General features: G+C 34.1%; 1 protein-coding gene across 8 annotated transcripts in view; it reads left to right on the forward strand.

The window, feature by feature from the left end:
- Positions 1–23,902, forward strand: part of AKAP9 (A-kinase anchoring protein 9) — a 153,310-nt gene that overhangs the window by 86,525 nt on the left and 42,883 nt on the right. For 6 of the 8 annotated variants that reach the window (XM_038556769.1, XM_038556768.1, XM_038556774.1 and 3 more), the window contains 5 exons: positions 1,498–1,727; positions 18,506–18,668; positions 19,488–19,700; positions 20,929–20,967; positions 22,549–22,781. In XM_038556769.1, the coding sequence (XP_038412697.1) occupies positions 1,498–1,727; positions 18,506–18,668; positions 19,488–19,700; positions 20,929–20,967; positions 22,549–22,781 (878 nt within the window). The remainder of the gene's footprint in view (positions 1–1,497; positions 1,728–18,505; positions 18,669–19,487; positions 19,701–20,928; positions 20,968–22,548; positions 22,782–23,902) is intronic. The other 2 variants (XM_038556771.1, XM_038556772.1) reach the window with 1 other exon arrangement.

A 23,902-nucleotide genomic window follows, 5' to 3' on the forward strand; every position in this document is an offset into this window, starting at 1 on the left:
TGTAGTATGCTGCCACAGGTGAATTCTGTATACTGTGACAGCAATGAATCACTTCTGCTTTTATTTTCAGTTTAGAAAAAATACTTCCAAAGCTTATTCTCTGCCCATGTAAACTCCGTTTTGTTTAAATAAAAAATACAAAACATACATCCATAGTTAAATTAGTACTGCTCATCAGTCTATTAACTTCTTTGTAGTTACCTCTTACAAAAATTTCAGGCTACAAAATGAGTCCCTTTAACTGTCTAACCTGAGCTGGTGATGCTACCCAATAGTGTGCTCTGAAATGAAAGGATCTGTGGGGCATCTGGGTGGTTCAGTCAGTTAAGCGTCCGACTCTTGGTTTCAGCTCAGGTCATGATCTCTGGGTCCTGGGATCAAGCCCCGAATTGGGCTCCACACTCAGCTGGGAGTCTGAGGATTCTCTCTCTTTTTCTCTTCTCTCTCTCTCTCCTTCTCTCTCCTTTTCTCTCTTCCTTTCTCCCTCTCCCCTCCCCCATCCCTCCACTTGCTTATACTCTTTCTTTCTGTCAAATAAATAAATCTTAAAAAAAAAAAAAAGTCAGAGATTCTCTTCCATACAGAATCGAGCACTTCTATCCTTCCATATACCTGGAATATCCCATTGCACTATGTTTTCCTTTTCATATCATTTATGTATTTATTTTCTCATCATATAGTCCTTGAGGATAAGAACCAGATCTCACTACCTATGTGTCTCCATTACTTAGTAAATCTTGCATGGTGGACACTTAGTAAATATCTATTGAAAATTGTTTTAAAGTCTGTAGCAAAAAGGGGCACCTGGGTGTCTTAGTTGGCTGGGCATCCAACTCTTAATTTTGGCTTGGGTAGTGATCTGGGGGTGGGTCATGAGATCAAGCCCTGCATAGGGACTCCACGCTCAGTCGAGGAGTCTACTTGAGATCTTCTCCCTCTCCCTCTGTCCCTTCTCGAACTGTTTGCACATGTGTCCACACTCTCTCTCTCTCTAAAATGAGTAAGTAAATCTTAAAGGTTTTGTCAAAGGAAAAAAATAATAACCCAAGTATTAATTTCTGCAAAGCCTTCTTAGCATAGCATTACCCTTCTCATTCTTCTTCCTGCTTGGTTATCAAATAAGATTACATTCTGTATTTGCCTATTTGTTATATTGCCATGTTGTTTTTAAAAGGCCTTTAAAAAAGACCTTGTAGGGATCCCTGGGTGGCGCAGCGGTTTGGCGCCTGCCTTTGGCCCAGGGCGCGATCCTGGAGACCCAGGATCGAATCCCATGTCGGGCTCCCGGTGCATGGAGCCTGCTTCTCCCTCTGCCTGTGTCTCTGCCTCTCTCTCTCTCTCTCTGTGACTATCATGAATAAATAAATAAAATCTTTAAAAAAAAAAAAAAAAGACCTTGTAGTTTATGGTTTCAGGTCTTAATTTGATTTTATTTTGTAATTTTTTTTACTGTGATTATTAATTATAATTAATGTCTTTAAAATACTGTTATTCCAGTTACAGATGAATCTATACCATCTTATTCTGGAAGTGATAAGCCAAGAAATGACAGTATGTGGTCAAAAGTAACTGAAGAAGGGACAGATCTCTCAGAACGGCTTGTGAGGAGTGGTTTTGCTGGAACTGAAATAGACCCTGAAAATGAAGAACTTATGCTGAGTATTAGCTCTCGACTACAAGCAGCAGTTGAGAAACTCCTAGAAGCTATAAGTGAAACTAGTAGTCAGGTAACCTCCTTCTGTACTAAACTGTACTACATTTTTGCAGATTTTCTTTTAAGCCAGTGAATGAAATATTTTTTATTGTCTCACAGAAATTTTGTTATGTTCTTCTTTAACAGTTTGTTATATTTGTAACAACCAATATTGATATCAACAGGTTTCTTTTCAGTTGGTGTTAATTTTAGTGTCTTGATGGACTCTTTCAGCTTCTAAAATTCAGTGTTGTTGTAATTTAAAAATTATCTAGACCCTTACAAATTCCATTTTTGATATCAAAAGAGATTTTAACTTTACCATTGAATGAAATATTCCATTATGTCATTTATTTGAAGGAATAATATAAGGACTCTTTTAAACAAACCATATACTCTAGTATGTCCCAACATACTACTATTACAGTATAATAACAAGTCAGACCTACAGTCCTTCACTTGATTTTTACATCTTTTCATGAATGTTAATAGATTACCTCACTTTACTATCTCTTAGTAGGTGATTAGAGTGAGGGTCAATTTCCACATTGAAGAAGTTTTTATAGAAATTTTAAAATTTTAAAGATATAACCATTTATAACTTAAAATGCAATTCTGTCTCTAACATTTTTACACTATGTATGATAATTATCTCTTACATTACTGTATGTAGAATTTTAAAAAATATTTATTGCTTTAAAATGAAGAAAATCCACTTATTTATTTTAAAAATGTTTAAAACAACTGTACAATCATAGCTATTATGTTAATCAAATGAGTACTCCACTGTCATCAGTTACAGGGCCAGTGTTAACATTTTCATTGATATCTTTATTCACAGTATCCTAGATCCATGTGTATTTCAGACAGTTGAGAAATTGAAAGAGTGTCTTTGATATCTTGTTATTTCTAATGTCTGGCTTTCGTTGATGCTACCTTTTTCCCTCTAAGAAATTATTCTGTTATGGAGTATTTCTGCAATAGCAGTGACTGTTGGATGTACCATATCTGACAAATATTGTTATATATTTTGTATTTTAATGCCAAATTCATGTATTTTTAGGTTAAGTTAGTGATTGAGTCCTGTCTTGGTTAGTGACCCTTGAAATTACTTTTTAACCACCTAGTATTAGGTTAATTTTTTATTATTAATCCATTTTTTTCCTCTTGGCAACTTGCTGGCACAGGCCTTATCAAGACACCATATATTTCCAGTGAAATATTTGTCTTCTGAATAGTCTTCAGACAAGAGTTTTCCCCAGGTTCATCTTCCTTATAGGGAGACAGTTTAAATTCTCTTCTGTGCAAGAGTGCAGACTATATCTTTAAGAGCAAATTACCACACACTGCAATGAGAATTCACTAGTTGGCCAGCAGAATGTATCATAATATATGTACTGTTAATTTTCTGGATTGTACCTTGATTGTCCAAATTAAGGTATTCATATTCAGTGAAGCGGGTCTCAGAAATGTTTTCATAAATTGCTGTCTTTGGGCAATTCTTGTTTTTCTGAAGCTTTCTTTTACAGCAAGTATAAAATGATTAAAAGACTTTTGCTTCAGTTACTTAAAGATTTCCGTGAGCATCACAAAGAACTAAAACAAATACAGTACTTTTGAAAACTCAAATCTCTGTGTATTTACTTTTTTTTTAAAGTCCTGGTAAGAAAAAAGGCATCAATAAAAACCAGTTTCATTTGTGTTACTAATCTAAGACATATGTTCTTGGATCAAAGAATTTTAATTTTTACCCTTTTTTTCTTCAGCCTCAGGTAGACTTAAGCTCAAACCTTGAAACTATGAATGATCTCTCATAATATAAAATTTCATAGCTATTATAAGAAAACATATTTTCTACTAAGATTTACTATTTTTTCAAGTCTTAACTGAAGCCCTGGATTCGCTTTTTTTTCAATGCTTACACATAAAACACTTTAATAATTTGCTACTCTACTGAGTCAGCTGAGCCAATTCAGGCATTTTCGGCTGTTTCTTTTCAGCACTTTTTTTTTCAGCACTTTTAAAGTTTGAGTGCATATGCATCATAATTATTCCTATTATTCTATGAAAATAATATAAATCTGTACAGAGTCTCCACATAATCCTGCCTCTTTTTTTCTTATTTCAGCTACATTAGTATTTAATTTCTGTGATTTGTACTTTTTCATACCATGAGAAAACTGGTAATACTTTTCCTTTATTAACCCCTATTAAATACTTTTAACCTGGATCTTGAACACTGTTAATAATGTTGCTGCTGCTTGATACCATTGTAAATTTTGGACAGCGTAGTTAATGCAATGCAGTTGACCTTTGAATAATACAGCTGAAGCATGCAGGTCCATTTATATGCAGATGTTTTTCAATGTATGCAGTACAGTACTGTAAATGCATTTTCTCTTATTTAAGATTTTCCTAATGCCATTTTTTTCTAGCTTGCTTTATTGTAATATATACTGTAATACAGTATATATTATGTAATACAGAGAACATATAAAATATGTGTTACTTAACTGTTTATGTCATCAGTGAGACTTCTGGTCTATAGTAGGCCATTAGTAGTTAAGTTTTGGAGGATTCAAAAGTTATATGGACTTTTGACAGTGTATCTATGTGTGGGGTCAGTGCCCCAGCCCTTGTGTTGTTCAAGGGTCAACTGTATAATATTGGTCTTTTCACAAGTACCGTGGAAAATGGTAAATAAATCAGAAGTGACCCATAGTTGGACTTATTCCTATAGGCTACTACAGAGAAAGTTCCCCCGTTAATCCATTAATACCGCCAACAGATGGCATCTCGGGTGTGGGATCCTCCTGAAACACTCATTTTCCCAGGCCAAGATCACACCTTATCACATCTGCTTGTGTGACCAGGTTGTGATGTATAGCAGGAGACTGACCACAGCAATTTGCAAATTATTCTTAATTTGTAAAATATTAATATAGCCATATGTTATTTAGCTTTTACTGTATTATTTTAGATATCAATGAACAGGTCACAAAAACTTTGCCTACAGTAGTAAGCGGTTTTCAAACTGCAGTCTCTAAACCAGCAGCATCAGCATCACTGAGGACTTCTAAATTTAAATTCTCAGTCCCCACCCCTGACCTACTGAATGATAGAGCCCAGCAACCTGTGTTTCAAAAGTCCTTTTGGTGATTCTTATTTACACTGAAGTTTGAGAACCACTGATCTAGAGATTATTGGTACCATGTTCATATTATGCTAGCTGAATTTTGAAGTGTTCTAATATCTGCTATATAAAAGGTTAAAGTGGTTTTTGCCATTGGTGTAAAAATCAGATATTTCTTAATTGAAGTGTATTTTTAAAGTGATGAGAAGAGGAGCTTTGTAAAACTTTCTTTTAATCCAAATTTAGTTCACCTACTACTCTTCCATGGATGAATGTTTAAAGTCATTGACTGCTTCAGAATATTCTCATTAATAACTAAAATTATCTTGAACATGATAAATATTTTTAACAGTACATTAGATTGATACAGAATGTGTAATCACCTTTCTGAAATAACTTGTATTCCATTTTCATTTTAATGTGTCATTATTTGATTCTTCATAATGGTATAGTTCCCTTTTATCTTAATTTTTTTCACTTGTTATAAAAAAATTCTAAAGCAGAAATGAGAGACACTGCTAGTAGTCTACTTGTGCTTGCAATGACAGAGAAGTCCAGATAAGTAGCTCTGCAGAGCATACCTTAAGACTAAGAAAGAGAGTAGCATTTCATACTTTGGAGTCAGGTAGGTCCAAGTAAAGCTTATTGGAAGACTCGATGCTTGAGATGAATCATTCATTCATCTTATTTTACTAAGCACCTACTATATAATAATTACTGTTTTACATACAAAGTATAGCATTAAAGAAAATAGTCGAAATCCTTGCTCTTGTAGAGCTCAACAGTTCAGTGGTGGTGACCAACAATACATAAACATATAGTGTTCAGGTGGTGATATCTGCTAGAAAGAAAAAATAAAGGGAGATAGAGCGTGATGGGGAAAGGGGACATGTTATATAGAAAAATCAAGGAAGACCTCTCTGATGAAGTAATAGACAAGCATATTTGCTAAGTAAGATTAGGAGAGACAGCCATATAAGTAAGTAGGGGAAGAATGTTTTAGGCAAAGGAATAACAAGTGTGAAGGCCCTGAAGTGGTTGTGTGCTTATTCTTTGTGTGGCTGACAAAGAGGCCGGTGTGGCTGGAACAAAGAGAGAGGAAAGTGGGAGATGAGGTCAGAGTGGTACCTGGGAACCAGATCACATGGAATTTAGGATTTAATTCCTAATCAGATATGATGGAGTCATCATGTACAACTTTTTTTACTTCATATTTTGAAATAATTTTAGACTTAGAGAAAAGTCATAAAATAGTACAAAGGGTTTCATTCACCTTCCCCTAATGCTAACATCTTGCATAATCATATTATAATTATCAAAACTTAGAAAGTAAAACTGGTATAATACTATAACCTGGGGATCCCTGGTGGCTGAGCTGTTTAGCGCCTGCCTTTGGCCCAGGGCACGATCCTGGAGTCCCGGGATCGAGTCCCACATCGGGCTCCCTGCATGGAGCCTGCTTCTCCCTCTGCCTGTGTTGTGTCTCTGCCTCTCTCTCCTTCTCTCTGTGTATCTCATGAATAAATAAATAAAATCTTTAAAAAAAATACTATACCCTGAAATAGAAACGTTTGGATTTTGCCACTATTTCCCACTAAGTTCCTTTTCCCTTTCCAGGGTCCCAGTTGCATTTCGTTGTCATGTCTTCCTCAGCTCTCTTTTCTTTTTCAGTTAGTAACTGAGTCTTTGTGTTTTATGACCTTGACACTTAGAAAGGACTGGCTAGTTAACTTATAGAATGTCCCTCAATTTGGATTTGTCTGATATTTTTTTATGATTGCATGAAACTTACACATTTTTTACAAGAATACCACAAAAGTGATGTGCCCTAATCAGTATCATACCAGAAGGCACATGATGTTACATATCTTATTAATGGTGATGTTAATCTTTTTTTTTTTTTTTTTTTTGGTAATGTTAATCTTGATTTCTTGTGGTATCTTCTGGGTTTCTCTACTATACTATTACTGTTTTAACCTTTGTAATTACATACCTTGGAGGAGGTACTTTGAGATTCTGCAAATATCTTGTTTCTCCTTAAACTTTCACCCAGTAACTTTAGCATTTATTGGTAGATCTTGTCTGTACAGTTATTACTGTGGTATTCTAATGGCGATTTTCTATTTTCCTCATTCCTTCTTTTATTATTCTGAAAGAGCTAGTTTTTCACTCACATTTATAACCAGAATCCATGGGGCACCTGGGTGGCTCAGTGGTTGAGTGTCTGCCTTTGGCTCAGGTCGTGATCCCGGGGTCCTGGAATTGAGTCCTGTGTCAGGCTCCCCACAGGGAGCCTGCTTCTCCCTGTGCCAATGTCACGGCCTCTCTTTCTGTGTCTCTCATGAATAAATAGAATCTTTAAAATATATAATTAATATATATATATATATATATATATATATACACACACACACACACACACACAAATAAAATCAGGATCCATATGGACTCATGGCTATTTATTTTTCTCAGTGGGTTATAATTCAGTACTATAGTAATTGGTTCTGTTCCAGCTTTGGCATTGAGGACTCTTTCAGGTTGGCTCTTGTGCCTTTTTGAAGTGCTTGCTTTTTTGAGCACTATAAGTGTAACTATCAGAGTGCTTGCTTTTTTGAGCATTGTAAGTGTAACTATCAGAGGCTCCAAACCCATCTTGTGTTATTTCTGCCCTAGCCCTAGAATCTAACATTCCTCTAAGGAAATTAGGGTCCTCTTATCAGATAATGATATTTAGAAACCAACATCTGGATGCTCTATGAACTCATTGTTACTAAAGAGTCATGACTCGTAGGTCCTATTAGTAGACTGTTGAAAATATAGTGGGTATATATATATACAGATATGTATTTATTTCTGTATCTTTATGTGTGTGTGTATATATATATATATATATAGCAAAAACGTTAGTTCATACATTACGTCTAATTCTGATCCAGTACCAGAACATTCATTCTACCCTTCCCCTTTTCCTTTGTAACTTTGTTCCCGATCAGTGAGAAACCAGGGTTTCACTATCTACAGTATTTTTACTTGTTTGTTTAGCCATATATACCCATAAAATAATTTCACAATTGCTAGCCTATATCCCTGTGAAGAACAAATTTATTAGAGTACAATGTTTATGTACAGTACTTTTTGTCTTTAGCCTTATATAGTCAAAACTACTGTTTTTCAAAGTAGGTTAACTCTTCTCCCTCACCCTCTTCAATGTGGTTTTGTTACTCACTTTTAATACAGTTACAATCATTTGTTACAGCTTTTATTCCATTTTGAGGTCCCCATTTTCTGAAAATTCACAAATGGTAAATTTCACTCTTTATATGGGTAGTTCTATCAGTTGTGACAGATGCATAGAATGCATATCTACCACCACAAACATGGCATAGAATAGTTCCATCCCCCAAGACTCCCTGGTGCTGCTCTTTTGTAGTTAGCCCTTCTTCTACCTCCTGCCATTGGCAACCACTGGTTGCTTTCTATCCACCATCTTTTATAGCTGGAGGATGTTCTACTTTTACCAGACTGTTGTAAATGAAATAACACATTATGTATTCTTTGGGATCTGGCTTCATTGTCTTAGAGTGCATGTAAGGTTCATCAATGTTGTTGCATGTACTAATAGTTTCCCTTTTTATAGCTGAGGAGTATTTTATTGTATGGATGTACCACAATTTATTTAGAGGATATACAGATTGTTTCCACCTTTGGATCATTAGAGATTTTTGAGTAACTGATCTAACTTACATTTTTCAAAAGGATTATTTGGACCACTGTGTCAAAAATAGACTGAGGGGGTGGAGAAGTCTAGAGCAGAAGCATAGAAACCAGTTAGAGTAATTACTTGCCCAGATATACAAGTTAGGTAGTGGAATAAGAATGTGAACCAGGCTGTCTGGCTTCAAAGTTTGTACTCTTTAACTGCCACTTTTTCTGCCCTTTGAAAATGAAAGGAATGAATCACTTTGTCAGTTAACTACTGACTGGTCATGTTATACACAGACTAAGGAATAGATTTTGAAATCTGGGGTGTCACTTGTAACCTTACAAGAGTAGTTGGATAGAGTAATGGAGGTGAAACTGTAATTCAAGAGAAAATGAGAAGAAAGGAAGTAAAGACTTAAAAGACAAGTAGACTAAGTAGTAGGTCAAGAAGAAAATTTGAGTCAAAGGGTGTAGCATATTAGTGTAAACCAGTATGATGTGTATGAGGATAGTGGATAGTTTTGTGTTACAAACATCCAGGATAGAAGGTGGGAAACTGGTAGAAGGTAAGAGCAGAGAAATAGCCTCTGGTTACAGGTCAAAGTCCCATGTAGGCTAAGGTAAGGTGTTTTAACTTCATGCTATAAAGTGTGGAGAGTCATTGAAATATTTTTGTTGAGAAAATAATAATACCAAATTTTTGTTTTAGATTCCTCAGGCAACAGTGTGATAGGTAGATGGGTAGGAAGATGGTGAGGAGAGATGCTGAATGTAGGGAAACAAGACACATTTAGAATATTCCAGGTAAAATGTGATAGAGATCAATCTAAGGCAGGAGGGAAGTGATTTTAAAACTTTTAAGAAGCTGAATTTGATAGAAATTAGTGTGACTGATCAGATATAGGGGATAAGGAAGAGGAGAGGAAACCAAGCATAAATCCTTGGTGTGTTTCATTTACTGAGATAGGAGATGCAAAAGAAGTGAGTGATGAGTTCAATTTTCGATAATCTGAGTTTGAAATACATAGAAGGGGCATCAAGTAAAGATATTCACTAGAGTCTAGAGTTTTAGTAGAACTGATTGGAAGTTGTCTTCCCTTTAAGATATTTGAAGCCATGGTCTTTAGAGTGTGTACAGAGCTATTTTTTGTGTTTGTAAATGCTTACATTCAAAAGAGAATAAAGGTAGGTACATCTACAGAAGATACCAAGAATGAGGAAGAAAAAAAAGTCAAGAAAATAATGTCATAAAAAGCCAGATAAAGAATGATTTTCCAAAAGTTGTCTTTACTATGGAAAGTCATAATTGCTGAGAATTTAGTGTCCATTGGATATTTCAACTTGAGTGTCATCAGTGACCTTGATGAAAATAGTGTCATGGAATTGGTAGAGGAGAATTCAAAATTCAGAGAATTGGAGAAATCGAGACAGTTCTGTTTTCTTTACAGATAGTAAAGAAAAGCTTGAAAAGGGGAGAGGTTTTTTTAAGGTTAGAATAGTGTACATTGAGTAGCAATAGAGAAGTTGAAGATTGCAGATCAGAAGGGATGGGCTCTCTGGAGGCCAGGTCCTTGAAGTAGGTTAGGATGGAATCTAGAATACAGGTGGGAGGTGTGGCATTTGAATCAGGAAGACCTTCCCTCATTTAAGATTGGAGAAAAAGATTATTGCAGGTTATTTTTTTTTAATTTTTTAATTTATTTTTTATTGGTGTTCAATTTACTAACATACAGAATAACCCCCAGTGCCCGTCACCCATTCACTCCCACCCTCCGCCCTCCTCCCCTTTTACCACCCCTAGTTCGTTTCCCAGAGTTAGCAGTCTTTACGTTCTGTCTCCCTTTCTGATATTTCCCACACATTTCTTCTCCCTTCCCTTATATTCCCTTTCACTATTATTTATATTCCCCAAATGAATGAGAACATATAATGTTTGTGCTTCTCCGACTGACTTACTTCACTCAGCATAATACCCTCCAGTTCTATCCACGTTGAAGCAAATGGTGGGTATTTGTCATTTCTAATAGCTGAGTAATATTCCATTGTATACATAAACCACATCTTCTTTATCCATTCATCTTTCGTTGGACACCGAGGCTCCTTCCACAGTTCGGCTATCGTGGCCATTGCTGCTATAAACATCGGGGTGCAGGTGTCCCGGCGTTTCACTGCATCTGTATCTTTGGGGTAAATCCCCAACAGTTATTGCAGGTTATTATTGTGGGCTTATGTTTGAGATGGAGGAGGAGTTCATTGAAGTCTCCCTAGTCTAAGTAAATGTCAAATATTCAAGGTTCTTTCTTTTTTAATGGTGTGGATTTATATGTTGTGTGATTTTAGTAGAAGATGTATGATTAAGCCTTGTACTTCATTTTAAGGTTTAGTTTGCTTTAGTTTCTATAGATACATTCTGCTTCAATAAAAGAACTAGTGAGCATTTTCATTACAAAGTATCAGGGTATCTATCTTATAGACTGATTTCATAATATCTATTAAAAATATTTTACTTTATGTGTTTGATTTGACAAGTGATTTGCCCTATAGAATGTCCAAATCCATGTAATGATACACTTATTATTGATGAATTATATTTAACATTTGCCCAGAGAGGCTACCATAAAAATTAGGCTTATATTCAAACTATTACAGATTCCTGTTGATTAGGAGAGCTTTTATTGTAATATGAGGAAAAGTGCTTAGAGACCACCTGCACACCCTTAGAAAGATAATCTCTTTAACATAATCTGTATTCAGTAGTCTCTTTGTGGTTCTGCAGAAAAGTTATCTTTGAGAGTATGGTTTCAGATTCTTCATTTTTGAATCAGGTAGAAAAAGAATTCAGTCTGTTCGTGGGAGTAGTTTTTCAGCAACTAAAGCTTTCCAGAACTCAGGTACTATCAAGAGATACCTTTAGGCCTCGGAAAAATTAATGAGGAACTTACTTCCACAGAATAATGATTTTGTAAATAACTCTCATGAGTTTATTATCATTTTTGAGAGTAATGGAACCTAAGCTGCGTGTTTCTGTATTTTCTCAGAAAGGATGAAACAGTTTAAGATTTATCATTAAGTTTTAAGCATAATCCAAGTGTTGAAATGCATTTTGCCATTAGATATTTCCCACAGTGTGCTTATATATATATAAGCATTGTTCAGGGCTCTGTCAGAGTACTACATCCAGTATTCAGCCTCTCTATTAAATAACCTAGAGAAACAAGTAAATAAATCAATACCCAAAAAAGAGGAACAAAAGTGTTTTACAATTTGAGAGAAATGTTTATGGGAGAAGAAGGTTGAATATCTTGACATTGTAAGATTAAAGTAAAGCTATTTAGTTTGGGAAACAGCTCTATAATCCAAGTTAATAACCTTCGAAATATGCACTAAAATCTTGATTATCTGGAACCTGGGAAATGAGCTAGTCTGGATAATTAGAAGGGTATCTTCCTAAAAATTGAAGTCATTTTGCTTTAACTGCTTTTGATTGTGAAAAGTTTAATATGCTTTCTAAAATAAAATGGAATACAATTTGTATTATTCTAATGCAGGGTAGTCTGTCTGAACATTAATTAATATACTGTCAGTTAATACAACTGTTATTAGGGGAGCTATTTGCCCCTATCTTAAGTCGTCTTTATTGCTGTTTTGAATTCCGCTTTCCCTCACTAATTTTACTGTTTGGTTTGTGGTTAGTGTCTTTTATTTATTTATTTATTTATTTTTAGTGTCTTTTTTTTTTTTTAAGATTTTGTTTATTCATAAGAGACACAGAGAGAGAGAGAGAGGCAGAGACATAGGCAGAGGGAGAAGCAGGCTCCCTATGGGGAGCCTGATGCAGCACTCGATCCCAGGACCCTGAGCCAAAGGCAGATGCTCAACCATTGAGCCACCAAGGTATCCCCGTGATTAGTTTCTTAACCTTAACCTATGTTCCTAGTTAGAAGGTGATACATCTCACTTGTAGTTTTGGCCTTAAATGGATGGAAACAAGTTTAATATGCTTTCAAAAATGGGTAAACAAGATTTTAATTTAGGGTCATTTTTTTGAACCTGAATTAATATAATACATCATCAGTTCATATACTGTTGTTATGAGGGCTGTTTACCTCATTCTAAATCATCTTAATCTGCTACTTTTTTGAGTCTTTTTCACCTCCCTCGTTTTTTTTTTTCTCTTCATTGTAGCTAGTTCTTATCTTGACCTGAATGTTTCTGTATATAAAGAGATACTTCTTACTCTCAGAGTTTTGTTTTTGCTTCAAATAAGAAAAATTGTATACTAGATTATCAAAATAAACTATAATTTCCAGAGGGAGCCAGGAAAGAGTAATTTGAGAGTTATATGATATGGTAAGCATGGATGCTGTCCGTTCATAAAGCTGAGCAGCTAGGATATGGACAACTTTGTATCTGCTGAAGATCCAGAAAAATCAGATGTAGCTGAACCAGTATAGGGTTAGGCCTCCATTTTGTACAGATATTAAGACTTCTTCACAGACTAACAGGTGGGCTCACACTGAAAAAAGTAATAAACAGAAATTTGTCATTGTCCAATCCAGTATTAAAATAGACAGCTGCACCTCCCCCTCAGAGCATTTACCTGTAGATTCTGGGTTTTCTGTAGAAAATTTTATTTACTTTTCCCTAATTTATTACCTACTATGAAGGCTTTGAGTGTTTGGCTCCTTTATAAACAATTTTGTGTAGTGAAAGTGGCTATAAAATGGATTTTTGTTGCTACCACCCTCTTGATTTAGTATGGGTTTTTCCATAGTAGATAAAAGGCTTTAGTTTTATGGGTTTAGGATATTTAGTTACTGGATAGAGAAAAGGCACCACAATGAAAGCTTTTTCTTTTTTTTTTTTTTTTAAGCTTTTTCATGTATTTGAAACAACTCTCACTATTGAGACTCTTTTGATATTAAAAAGTAAGCTGTTAAAAAAAAAAGTAAGTTCATCTTTTAAAATTCTATATGTCTAGTTTATTCACTGCTGCCGACATTTCTGGAGCTACTAGAAGACTATTCTATGCAACTTGCACTTTTGAGTTTTAGTCAGAGTTTGTAGGATACCTTAAGTGGTATAATTACCAAACATCTTACATATAATGCAGCTTTTTAAAGAGCATTTTTTCCCTTAACATTCACTCTGAAAACAATTCAATGAGGAAATAGGTTATAACTGAACTATCTGTATTTAGTTCTAGTGACTGCTGAAAAGAATATTATTTTAAGGAACTAGCAAAAGGAAATACTAAGTATTCCAGAAATAATTATGATTATTCTATATACTTTAAGAACTACTTGGTAATGTGGACTCAAACCTACTTGATTTTACATTTTCAAATTCAAACATTTTTTTAAAGATTTTATTTATTTATGAGAGACCCAGAGAGAGAGGCAGAGATATAGGCGGAGGGAGAAGCAGACTCCCTGTGGGCAGCCTGATGTGGAACTCCATCCCAGGACCCTGGAACTATGACCTGAGCCAAAGGCAGACATCAACCACTAAGCCACCCAGGCGCCCCAAATTAAAACAAATTTTTAATAGGATGGAAAAATACTAGCTTATCTTAGAAACATTATAAACTTGTCTAAATACCCTTCTCAAAGCTCTGACGTGGAACTTGGATCCTGTTAGGCAAGCTTTTTTTGTGGGCGTATTAATTCACATTCCACCTGTCAGTACCTATAGGTAAAGACATGAAACCACACCCTCTGTTCTGACCTTTTCCTCAGGGGACACTGACTAGAATCCTTTGGCTCAGCATGAGAGGCTATTTGAATAGCTCAGTTGAAGAGCTTTTACTTTTGAATTGAGTGAAGCAGCAAGAACGGAAATAATGTTGCAACTACATTTCTCAAGACTGCTACTATGGAGATTTCCTTGACCTTCCCTGCCAGGTTCTGTTTGGAAGGCTTACTTATTTCCAGATATATCTGCTACTGAAAGCAGTTTTATGACTCGTCTAATTAGATACTTGTATTTTCATCTTTCCATTCTTTAAGGATTTAATTAATTATTCTGGTTAAGAAGGTATTTGCCTGCTTTTATTTTTGTTGTCTTTGTTTTTGTTTTCTGTTTTTTTTTTTTTTTTTATCAAAACTAATGGAAATGTAGTTTTTTAAAAATAGATTTGTGGGTTTTTTTTCTTTTGTTGTTTATTTGTATGAATTAATGCTTATTTGATGGTACTAAAAAGACATTTTCCTACCACTATGGTATATCTTGATAAACTAAAAAGAACTTTTTAATGTAGAGAATAACTGTTAAAGCAAGTGAGGAAAATTGGCAACTGCACCTACTAGAATGGATTCTTACGGTACCTACTTGGCTACTCTCAAACTCAGTGGCTCGTGGTTGGAAGAACAAGATGAAGACATTTACGAGGTTGAATCTCGTGTACCTTTACCACATCCTTTTCCTCTATGTGAACATTTGGATGAAAATAACTCTATAATAATTAATACTTCTATTTTTCATTTTATTCATAAAAGAAATGGACACATATTAAAGCTTATTTCTAAAATTTCACTGCCTACCCCTCCTTATTCAGTAAGTATAAAAAACCTAGTTTCTTATACTTTGTTTATACTTTCAGTTTTTTATACAGTTAAAAAACCTGTATCATTAAAAAAAAAAAAACTGTATCATGAGAAATGAACTTTAAATGTCCTTAGTAAGGCTAAATCGAATAGAATCCTGCTTTATTATTGTTTCATGTGTTACTACTCATTTATCCTGAATGTATTGAAGAGCTAAATTTGGTCTCAGAGCCCCAACTTGGCTATGTTTCTTATTCCAGAAAGCAGAGTGAGATAGTATTACAGTTTTCCATGCCAGGCAAGCTGTTTAAATAGATCTTGCTTGTCCTTAAGAATCTTGCTTTTATATGTTTGTGATCTCAATCCTGAGTAAAAATGAAATTATAATATATGAAGGAATGAGTGTTGTAGTACTTAAAACAGCTAAGTCAATTGAGCCAGTCAGGAGATGTTTAAAATCATATGGTATCTTGGCTGTAGTTCAAGACCAGGAAAAAGAAAATATGGATTCTAATTTTAATTTTCTTGTTAACTCATAAAGGAACTTATTTTTAATATCCCCACCAATCCTGTGAGGAAATACTGTATTCTACCTTTTATGTGAAATGTATTTTATAGACATTGTTGAGTATTTAGCATAGTTAGCATTTCTGGTTTATTTAACATGTAAGTATGTTGTGAATGATTCACTACAAGTTATCCAGTATAGCTACAAGTTATCCAACACTTTTTATAACTTTCATGGCTTTAATTATAATACACTAGCTAATATTTAACAGGCCAGATGGTTTTCAGAATAGTTTTTTGTTACCTCTCCTGAGACTTTTGTATTAAAGTGATATAGTTATTAATGTATACTCTATACTTTTAATGTAATGATAAGTTTTTTATTTAAAAGTACTGAATATAAATTTGTGTGTATTTCATATTGTTAATATTAGATATATGTATTAGGAATAAATCATAGCTTAACCAGTTAGAAGAGGCTTTTTAAAGAGTATTTAGGGTGCCTGGGTAGTTCAGTCGGCTAAGCATCTTGCCTTCAGCTCAGGTCATGATCTCAAGGTCCTGGGATGGAACCCCATGTCCGGCTCCCTGCTCAGTGGGGAGCCTGCTTCTCCCTCTCCCTCTCCCTCTGCCATTCCCCCTGTTTGTGCTCTCGCTCTCTCTTTCTGTTAAATACATCAATAAATATGTGAAATCTTTAAAAAAATAAAAAAAATTAAATTAAAAAAATATAGAGGATTTAGATAAACATTTGAAGGAAGTCTCTTATTTCAGTAAAGTGCCATTTGCTATAATAAATGAAATTTGGTTGCTAACTTTACTGTATTTGATTCTTCTAACTTTTTTGTTTTGTAAAACTGAGTTATTTCTTCTGGTTTTATGGTAAATATTTAAATATACTTTAAGGCTGCTTTGTATCTTGTCAAGAAGTAGAACATTAGATGCAGAAACTTAATTTTCTTATCTAAATCAAGTATTTTGTTATAAATGCTAAATGCCTTGTTGTGTTTGTATAGTAAATTTGAAAAAGGAAAAAAAAAACCCTCCTGTCCCTCTTAATAAGAGCTTTGAACTCTTAGAAATTTCATGTATTTACCAGACAACTATTTTGTAATGTATAGAAAAAAGCTACAGATCTACCTATGTAGAAGCAATTGATATGTTTTGAAAATATAGGCTGTGGCTATATTCAGAAGAGTAGCTATATATAAATTAGTTTATACTTATGGTTCTGTTTCTTATAGTAAAAATCAGTGTATATTAGTTATCTACATTTAAAGGAAAATATTATTGCCAGTCAAAAGTAAAATTATATACATAAAGCTTTATTTTTGTTGAGGTAACAAGGATATCACGGATATTTTAGGAAATACTTTGTGATTTAAGATCTATGTCGCTATCCAAGTCTTAAATGCAAATTCATATTATCCCCAAGTAATAAGCTGCGAATAATATTTAACACATCCTGTTAAATAAAACAAGAATAATCGCATACTAGATATTTTGGAAATTGACTTAAAAATCTTTATTTAGTATCTCTAAAATCTGTTTGCTGTGGTAAATCCTAAGATATGAAGAGCAGAAGTCTTTAAGAATAAAATACTCTTAAAAATCATGATTTAATAATACATTATTGATATTTGACTGTAAATTAGAAACCATTACTTTTGATTCATACTTTAAACGTAAAACATGGTAATATCTTTCTAATATACTAAGTACTATATATAATTTTACAAATTCTTACAACATTGTGAGCCTATCATTAATATATATGGTAACTGCTTTTTAAAGTTTTTTTCAACAGTGTTAATGTTATAGGACTAAGTATTAGAAACATTTGAGGTCAGTTTTTTCTCAGGTTGTTGTTTAAATAAAAACAGGGACACCTCAGTTTTTTAAGCATCTGCCTCTTGATTCCGGCTCAGGTCATGATCTCGGGGCCCCATGTCACACTGTGTGGTGGGAGTGAAGCCTACTTAAGATTCTCTCCCTTCCCCTCTGCTTCTGCCCCACTGAACTCCCGCCACCCCCACCTCCTGCTCATTCGAGTGCTCTTTCTCTTAAAAGTAAAAACATAAGCAGGTGCTGGTAGTCAGAAGTTCAGAAAACTAAAGCAGGGACAGCATTTCTCTATAATTTCATGGAATTGGTAACAGTGATCACTGTTTTTTGAGAGCTTTGGCTTGAGTATGTATTTGACTATAATTTTTAAAAATTGTGTAAGAATATAGTCATGCCAATAACAGCTTTTAAGGAGGCTGTATGTATGTGTAATTATGAGTAATGCCTCTATATTCTCAGGTTTTCAAAATAAATTTGAATATTCATATAGAGTCCTATAGATGTTTCACAGATGGACAGAAATAAAAGCTTTAAACGTAAAACATGGTAGTATCTTTCTAATATACTAAGTACTATATATGTGGCTTATAATAATTTCATTTTGTTGTGCCACTATAGTTTTGTTAATTGATGCTACTATATTAATCATATATTAGTTTCTCATAGTGTATAGCAGGAGTCCACAGTCCATAAATGTTAAATATAAAAGATACTAAGTTTTTCATAGACTACAATTACAGAAAATTCTTCGGAAAATACAAGAGCCTCTGTGTCACTAACTTTATATGTCTTTCTATTTATATAAAATGGTTTATTTCCAAAAGAGGCATTTTTTGTTTAATAAAATTAGAATACATCTCTTACAGAAAGTTGTATGTGGCTAAATCTACTTGTATACTGACTTTTTCCACCTACTAATGTCAGCATGCACTAGAAATAGTAAATGTCTAGAGTTAAACAGTACGTCTTTATTTTTTATTTTTTTATTTTTAAAATCATTTTTGTAAGCTTTAGTGGGGAATGACCTTGGCATTCCCAACACTTTGTCTTTCTTCATGTATGCTTTCCCTCCTTGTTTAGCTTGAACATGCGAAAGTTACACAGACAGAGTTGATGCGGGAGTCATTTCGACAGAAACAAGAAGTGACAGAGTCCCTTAAGTGCCAAGAAGAATTGCGAGAGCGCCTTCATGAGGAGTCCAGGGCCAGGGAACAGCTGGCTGTGGAGCTCAGTAAGGCTGAGGGTAAGCAACCTGCCCTTAGCAACTGAGGGTGGAAAAATTTCAAGTTTAAAAATAGAGATTTTTTTTGATGCAGGCCAGATTTGGACATTGCCAGATTGGACATTACATAATTTAGAGTGACCACTGAAATGTAGTTGGAATTTGTCTTCAGAATTTCTCAGGCAATTTTAAAAACTGTGTATATTTTTAATTATTGGAAAGAATTTAATAGAATTACGAAACCATTAAAATTTTTAGAAAGATATAGAAATAGATGATGGTGATTTAGTACCATGATCCCACTACTCTACATCAAGTCTCCTAAGTTAGCAATGAAAAGACTGAAGCTACAAGATGTTAATAAATTGTTCAGGGTCACCATTAAGTGGTGATGCCAGGCTTTATGCCTCCATACTGTTAGCAAACACTGTTTATATTCTCCATACTGTTGTGGGTGTTGGCCTTCTAGTGTCACTTAAAATACCAGCTTTCTCTGATATATTTAAAATGTGATTTGGTTTACAAACATCTGATTTATATTAAGCTTTCCAGGAACCTGTTTATATCTGTGTAACAAAGTGTGTTACACCTACATGATGTGATACATTAGCACAGCAAAGTAACAAAGTTCAAAGGAACTTCATATTTAGGCACAAAGGTTAAGAAAAAGGTTGCATTGAATGTACCATAATTGCTACTATCATCAGCAGATTCATTCAAAATATTTAATATGTTGGAATGAAGTTTTGCTAACAGTACACCTTTTATTATTTATAGAACACCAAAAGGTAAGATTTGAAATGAGTTATAATCCCATTCCCTATTAATTTTATCTTATAGGTGTCATTGATGGTTATGCAGACGAAAAAACTCTTTTTGAAAGGCAAATTCAGGAAAAAACTGACATAATAGATCGTCTGGAGCAGGAATTGTTATGTGCAGGTAATAGACTACAGGAATTGGAAGCAGAGCAACAGCAGATCCAAGAAGAAAGAGAATTACTGTCCCGACAGAAGGAGGCTATGAAAGCAGAGGCAGGCCCAGTTGAACAACGTATGTATTTTTAGACTTTGTATAGGAAACATTTTAAAAGTTCAAGATGGTTCTTTTCCGTTTCATTGCCTTTATTCGTGTATTTCATATAGGGACTGAAAAATTACAAAACCATCTCCTGCTTTGCTAAATGTTTTGGTAGCCGACCATGAGGAGTCAGGGTTGGTGTGTTTGGTTTATTTTTCTTCTTTGCTTTCGCAGATTTTAACAGGAAATAGCTCAAACTTCTGCCTTAAGAGAAAGCTGCATATAATGAGGAGGGTCTTTTTTAAACTGTAAGATTGTTCTTCTAATAGCAGAAAGGCAGTAAAAATGTTTACTTCGATTGAATAACTAACAAAACTGACCCAATACTAGTAGCAAGCAGGTCGGGGGAGATTCCAGCCTGTAGAGAATAGATTGAAAAGGTCAGTGACTCTTAGAAGCAGGCTGACATCTGGTTTAATCTGTGTAGGAGTTCAAAGAAGATACAATTTATAAATAACCTTTAATCTTTTTCTTAAATGAGAAAGTAAGCACGATATCTTAGTTTTTTGGCAATAAAAAGCCAGTCATTATAACAGTGGACCTTTAAATTATTTTTCATATATTCTCACTTTTATATTACACATGCAGTTAGAATTATAAATGTATAGTTTCATCAGTTGAATTTTACCAATTTAGAAATACAGCATACATTTTTGTAATATGGTGCAGTTGTTTCTGGTGTTCAGATTTGTTTAACACAGGTTTAGATTTGGACTTTTTAATGTGCAAAGTATATATATCATACATGTAAAATATTCAAGAAATAGTGGGACATCAAAATATTACCAATGGAATCACTTCTCGGCCTTTTGGCTAAGATCAAGTGAAAATATTACCAATGATTTCAGCTTTTACTTCTTTTGTGTGTATGTATTATCCCATTTTATTATTTTTTTAAAAGTAAAATTATGCATTTTGTTCATTCCATTGGCTGAGAATCGCTCTATTGTACAAATACAGTATTGTACAAAAAAATAACAAAATGTTACAAATAAAAAAGTACAAACTGCAGCACTTAATAAATATGACTAGAAGTGGAAATGAGATAGATTTTAGGTTGAGAACATTGTTTGACCCAGCAAACCATACAAGATCTGTTTACAGACATTTTTATTTGTACATATGTATTATCCTATTTTAGGAAATAGACATGTAAATTATATTTTTGTTCTGTGTGTGTGTTTTCTTTCTATTCTTATAGGACTAGTAAATGCTGCAGTCGATGCAGCACCTGGAGCAGGTGTGTTTATACAGTTGCATGGCCAGTCTTTGGGTGGTAAACTTACAACTCCAAAATTTGGGTGACCCATGGATTTTCAATCACATACTCTACTTTTCCAACTAACGTACCTCTAATTTTGCTGTTGTGTTTCATACTTACGGTTTTTCTCTTTAACAAAAAACTTTACTTACAATAAAATACAAAAACAATTTTTATTTGAAATTAACAGCCCAGATTTAGTGATCATCATCTTATATCTGTTTTTCCACAAAGCTTACGACCATTTGAATTTTTTACTTAAACTCTTGCAGCCTATAACTTCAAAATGCTCTTTCTAAATCAGGAAATATAAGATGATGGTAACGAAAGGATCAATGAAATTTAGTGAAGTAAAGAGACTTTCTGGTTCATTTACTCTTGTATTAACTTCTAAATCAATACTGTTTTAAAAGGAAAGCTATTTTCTATGGATTCCTAGTCCTGAGTACGGTGTCGGCAGACTGGTTAGTGTAAAGACTCTCTGGTCATTTTCCTTTATTTTTTCATTAGAGAATTGTTTTACTTTGCTATTTATACTTTTTATATTATTAATATTAATAGCTAACACTTATATAGTGCTTACCATATTCTAGGCACTATTCTTTAGATATATTAACTCGCTTGATCCACAATAACTCTTATAGATCAGTACTATTACTCCCCCCAGTTTATGTATAAGGAAATTGGAGGACATCATGTTAAATATCACATAGAAGATAAGTGGCAGAGCTAGGATTTGAATTCACAGTCTCTGCTCTGAAGCACTACACCATACTGCCTCTCATACTTGTCAGTTTTTTCTTGATAAACATTGTATGAGCATGTAAGACTAACTCAGGAATATGGATCTAATAAGGAGAAAGACTAACAGGAAATTCTGATTGTAGTTGTATTTTCTTCCTGTAACTCTTGGCTTGGTTAAAAATTTACAGTATTTGATCTTCATGTGTATTGTGTATGCATTTAAAAGTGACTTTATTGGTTTGGAATTAATTGATTTTTGCCTGAGGTGAGTTATTTCTGTGCTTAAAAAATTTAATTAGACTTTATTCTTTTCCTTGTAGTGAAAGTGGATTTTTTGGTTTTTTTGTTCATTTGCTTTAGCATTTTGTTTTTTTTTTTTTAATTTTTTTTTTTAATTTTTATTTATTTATGATAGTCACAGAGAGAGAGAGAGAGGCAGAGACATAGGCAGAGGGAGAAGCAGGCTCCATGCACCGGGAGCCTGATGTGGGATTCGATCCTGGGTCTCCAGGATCGCGCCCTGGGCCAAAGGCAGGCGCCAAACCGCTGCGCCACCCAGGGATCCCTGCTTTAGCATTTTGAAAGTATTGTTTTTAGTGACAGGATGATTCTTTTTGTATGTTGTATTACAACATAATTTTTTGATACTAGCTTGCTTATGTTATTTTGATATTTTCACAAGAACATTTTCCTTTTTTCCATGAGTTTGAAATCTCAAATTTCTTATATCATGAAGATAAAATTTGAGCATAGTTATGGGTGATTTCACTATCTTAATTGTGATTTAACTTAGAATATTTTTATATTTGTAAACAGAATTACTGCAGGAGACAGAAAAACTAATGAAGGAAAAACTAGAAGTACAGTGCCAAGCTGAAAAAGTACGCGATGACCTTCAAAAACAAGTGAAAGCTCTAGAGATAGATGTTGAGGAACAAGTCAGTAGGTTTATAGAGCTGGAACAAGAAAAAAATGCTGAGCTAATGGATTTACGACAGCAAAACCAGGCACTGGAAAAGCAATTAGAAAAAATGAGAAAATTTTTAGATGTAAGTATTCTCAACTTGAATATTGATTTTTTTCAGTGGAATGCTTACTTGCTGCTACTCTAGGTTGTGAATTTTGAGTTATGAAGAGGCCCTTAAATTCTAACATTTTCCTCTATATGTGTTTTCTGCCAATTAACTGAAAAGTATTCTAAATAAAAATTCTAATGATTTTTATTATACACCTATCACAGCTAAAAGCAGTACAAGCAGATTATGAATAAACCCTTAACAGTTAGCCTTTCCAAATTAAGAGTTAAGAAGTTAGTCCAAGTGTTCCTTTAATCAACTGCCAGTGCAGGCAAGGATCCTAACTGGCCAACACTCTTTCACCCACAGAATACACACAGTAACTGTGCTTTTGAAAATGACTGGGGGACTGGAACAGTTGTTATGCTGTCATTAGTCTCTTGCAAGATGTTATTAAATCTCTACTTTCACATGGATTTTCCTCTTTGGGCTTTCATTTAAGCCCTGATATACTCTTAATATATTAAAGAATCAGATTCTGACACATTTTATAATTTTGATATGAAACCTAGATTAGGATGAAAGAAATTGATTTACTAACCAATTTGTTCTCCTATTTTTTTTTTTTAAAGATTGTATTCATTTATTCATTAGAGACATAGAGAGAGGTTGGCAGAGACACAGGCAGAGGGAGAAACAGGCTCCACGCAGGGAGCCCAGCCCGACAAGGAACTCCATCCCGGGTCTCCAGGATCCCCCCCACCCCTTGGGCTGAAGGTGGCACCAACCCGCTGAGCCACCGGGGCTGCCCTCTTATTTTTTTTTTTTTAATGACTAAATTAACACTGAAATTCCTCTTTTGTTCCGAAAAAGTAAACTCACTTGTGGGTGAATATTTTTATTTCATTCTATATTGAACATTACTTGAGTTTTTAGAAATGTTGTGCTTCAAATAATATTTAAATGCATAAATTTTTGTTAAAGAATCCAGATAGGCTATGTACCATATAAAGATGTTATCTTTGTAAACCTTTTGGTTTAGGGTATTCTGTGGTTATCAGTTGTTTTATCTTCAAACAAAACTGTGTGTATAACTAAAGGGAAGTAGCAGAAATAAAAGCTTCAATAGATGTTGTTTCTTCTGTTACTGTTGT

The sequence above is a fragment of the Canis lupus genome, chromosome 14 (assembly GCF_011100685.1).
Source record: "Canis lupus familiaris isolate Mischka breed German Shepherd chromosome 14, alternate assembly UU_Cfam_GSD_1.0, whole genome shotgun sequence".
NCBI classification, from domain to species: domain Eukaryota; kingdom Metazoa; phylum Chordata; class Mammalia; order Carnivora; family Canidae; genus Canis; species Canis lupus.